Consider the following 3,259-nt stretch of genomic DNA (forward strand, 5'->3'; position numbering starts at 1 on the left):
ACTATTTTTTGTGTACATAATATAAATCAAAAGACCTATTCCCATTGACCAATAATTTAATGCTATTAATGATGGGACTGCCAAATACCCATAACGAGGAACTGCAAAGCTATTAAAAGCAAGGTTTATCGGGGACAAACACGCCAAGGCGACAGCAGGAGGATGGAAAATCCCTTGACTTTGAACAAACCTTTTCAGGACTTCAAACAATACAAGACCTGGGGAACCCAAAATCAAGATCCTCATGTATGCATTGCAGCTTTCGACAATTTCTGGGTCGTCTACGAAAAATCTTTTGATAAACGTAGTTGCGCAATTGAAATGGAAAAAGGTAAGTGGAACCAATACAATCAACATTAATAGAAAGCACCTCTGACAATATAAACCAACATTATAATAATTTTTAGCTCCGTAGGCCTGGCTACATAACGTATCTAATGACGTAGCAAATCCATTAAATATCGCCGATCCACTAACGTAGTAAATTGTGTTGGAAAGCGAGGCTGCAGCTAATTTATTTTCTCCAAATTGTTTAACATAGTAAATAGAAATAAAGTTTAAAGAAAACTGAAGCAATAAGGTAACCACTATAAGAGGAGAATTGGTTAAAATATACTTAAGTTCGGCCAGAAGTGTAGTTAATGACACTGATACGGACCTAGATGTACTCCCTTGAATATCATTCTCCAACCAACCTTGTCCTTCTAACAATCTATCTGTTTCCGTATACTGCTTTTGTTTTTTTGGCATTTCTCAAAGTCTCACAAAATACTATTTGTCTCTATTGAAAAGTACATATATGATTTTCAGTAACTATTTATGGATCTATTATCGATAAAAGTGCAACAAATTATGAGCTTTGTCGCGACATAGAATTTATTATCGGAACTTCCTAAAACGATTATAGCAGGTAATCTATCATTAGATTCTACATAATAGTTAATTTTATATCTTAATTTTGACTCTGTAGGATCGTGCTGAACATATGGCGATTAGTTCCGCTATTTCCAGAACCCACTATATCTTATCAAAGAAGTAATTTGAAATTTCATTTTTCAAATTTCTTATCTATTAGTAGCTTACTAGTAAATTATACTTTGATGAATTGGATTTACTAAACAATGTTTCAGAACATTCCTAGATTTCTGATATGAGATCATGTAATTCAGCGGTAAAAACGTCTAAAACTTGGAAATACCATGTACCGATATTACCCCGCGCACAAACCTTTAGTGGATAAGCTGAAATTTCAATTCATGTAGTTTTTCAGTTTTTCTAAGAATATTAATTAATAAAATGTCTATACCACGTACTCAGGTTGCTTATGGATTTAAGCGTGGGCTGAAGAAAATACAACGTTATGATAATTGGCCAGTTTCCCGCCCAGCTTCGGGAGAAGTTTTGATAGAGGTGAAAGCGGCCGGGTTATGCCAAAGTGATCTCCATATTTTATATGCCCAAGAGAAGCACGTTCCAGAGGAGTTTGTTATGGGACATGAGATTGCGGGCCAAATTGTTGAGATTGGTAAGGAAGGGGTGCCTAGTAAATATAAATTAGGACTTCGTGTAGCGGTGAGCATTCCAATATTTTGTCGTACTTGTCTGAATTGTCGTGGTGGTAGTGACAATAACTGCTTGAATTCAGAAGGAGCATATGGATTAAACACTAATGGAGGATTTCAAAAATATTTGTTGGTAAAAAACTTGAACGGATTGATTCCAATTCCAAACGGGGTTTCGTACGAACAGGCTGCAATTACTTCTGATGCGGTCTTGACACCTTTTCACGCTATTAACAGAGCCAAAAATGATTTATCTCCCACCTCTAAAGTATTAGTCATTGGAACTGGGGGATTAGGTCTCAATGCATTGCAAATACTCCGTAATTATGGATGTTACATAGTCGCCGTTGACGTGAAAAGCGAAACTACAGAATTAGCTAAAGAGTTTGGTGCTTCTGAATTTTATCAAAACCTTCGTGAATCCAAGCATAAAGAGGAATCTTTCGATATTTGTTTTGATTTCTGCGGGTTACAAGACACTTTTGATACTTGTCAGATGTACGTCAAGCAGAGAGGGAGAATTATGCCGGTTGGCTTAGGAAGGTCCAAGCTATTTTTCAAGAATTATGAGCTAGCAAGGAGGGAAATTAAGGTTACTTTTTCGTTTGGAGGCACATCTCAGGAACAAGAAGAATGTATGAATTGGGTTGCACAAGGCAGAATTAAACCGCTTTCTTCAGTAGTGTCAATGTCATCATTACCAGAATACATGGAAAACTTGGCGAAAGGAAAAATAAAGGGAAGAGTAGTCTTTGAGCCGAGCAAATTATAAGATACTTATTGGTAGATAAAATGAAATAACATTCATTATCAATGTGATAATTCAGTTTGATTTTCTTTTATAAGAGAAAAGTGTAATATATAATATCAAAGTATATATGAGAGCTATTTATTTGAATTTTTGATATGGGAAAGTACTAATCCTGTAAATTCTTTTGTTTTAATCCAGTTGTCATTTAGTTTTATGCAACAAAATGTATTGATCTAGATATTACTTTTTTACCCCATATATCATAAAATGACGAGTTCAACATATGCAACTTACAAGGCCACGATCGAATTTGATATTATTCAAACAAACTAAACTAATTCTCTAGTTGCAATCATTTGAACTCGGATTCGTCTGTATTTTTGTGTCATAAATTAAAATGATCATTATGTTGGTGCCACTTTTTCTATCTTCCTTTATTCCAGGACACTTTAGTTTACAAAATCAAACATATCCAGTTAACATGTCAATTACGCCTGTACTTGCAGTCGGATTAGTTTCCCAATCTATCTTTTTTGGTGGAAATATTGTTATTTCGAGTATATTTGTTCCAAATATACGTCAAAAGGACATTCCACCGAAAACTTCAACTTAAATTGTGGGAAAGAATGTATGACGACAGTTCTAAATTAATGCCTGTGGCTGCTATAACTAGTTTTCTTTGCTATATGTATGAAGCATATTTGTCTAATCCGGGATCTGCCGCTCGACAATCCTCAATTATAAGTGGAGTGCTCTCTATTGCGGTTTTGCCATTTACTATTGGAGCGATGTTTGGAACTATCAAAAAACTCAAAGGATTTTTGAGCTTAGAAAGTGACCAAGAACTTACACAGAACAATTTCGGAGGCTGGATTGACCATTGGAATAAACTCAGTATTGTAAGAGTTTTGATCTTCTCTGCCGGTTTTGCAAACGCGCTATTCTA

At 35.2% G+C, this 3,259-nt stretch overlaps 1 protein-coding gene across 1 annotated transcript; it reads left to right on the forward strand.

The window, feature by feature from the left end:
• Positions 1-1,296: 1,296 nt before the first annotated feature.
• On the forward strand, positions 1,297-2,334 carry AC631_05902 (zinc-binding dehydrogenase; the record flags this gene model as incomplete). Its single annotated transcript, XM_015614731.1, has 1 exon — positions 1,297-2,334. One exon carries the CDS (start codon positions 1,297-1,299, stop codon positions 2,332-2,334), a length of 1,038 nt encoding a protein of 345 aa, XP_015464441.1.
• Between the last annotated feature and the right edge of the window lie 925 nt (positions 2,335-3,259).

This window comes from Debaryomyces fabryi (assembly GCF_001447935.2).
Source record: "Debaryomyces fabryi strain CBS 789 chromosome Unknown contig00330, whole genome shotgun sequence".
NCBI lineage: Eukaryota > Fungi > Ascomycota > Pichiomycetes > Serinales > Debaryomycetaceae > Debaryomyces > Debaryomyces fabryi.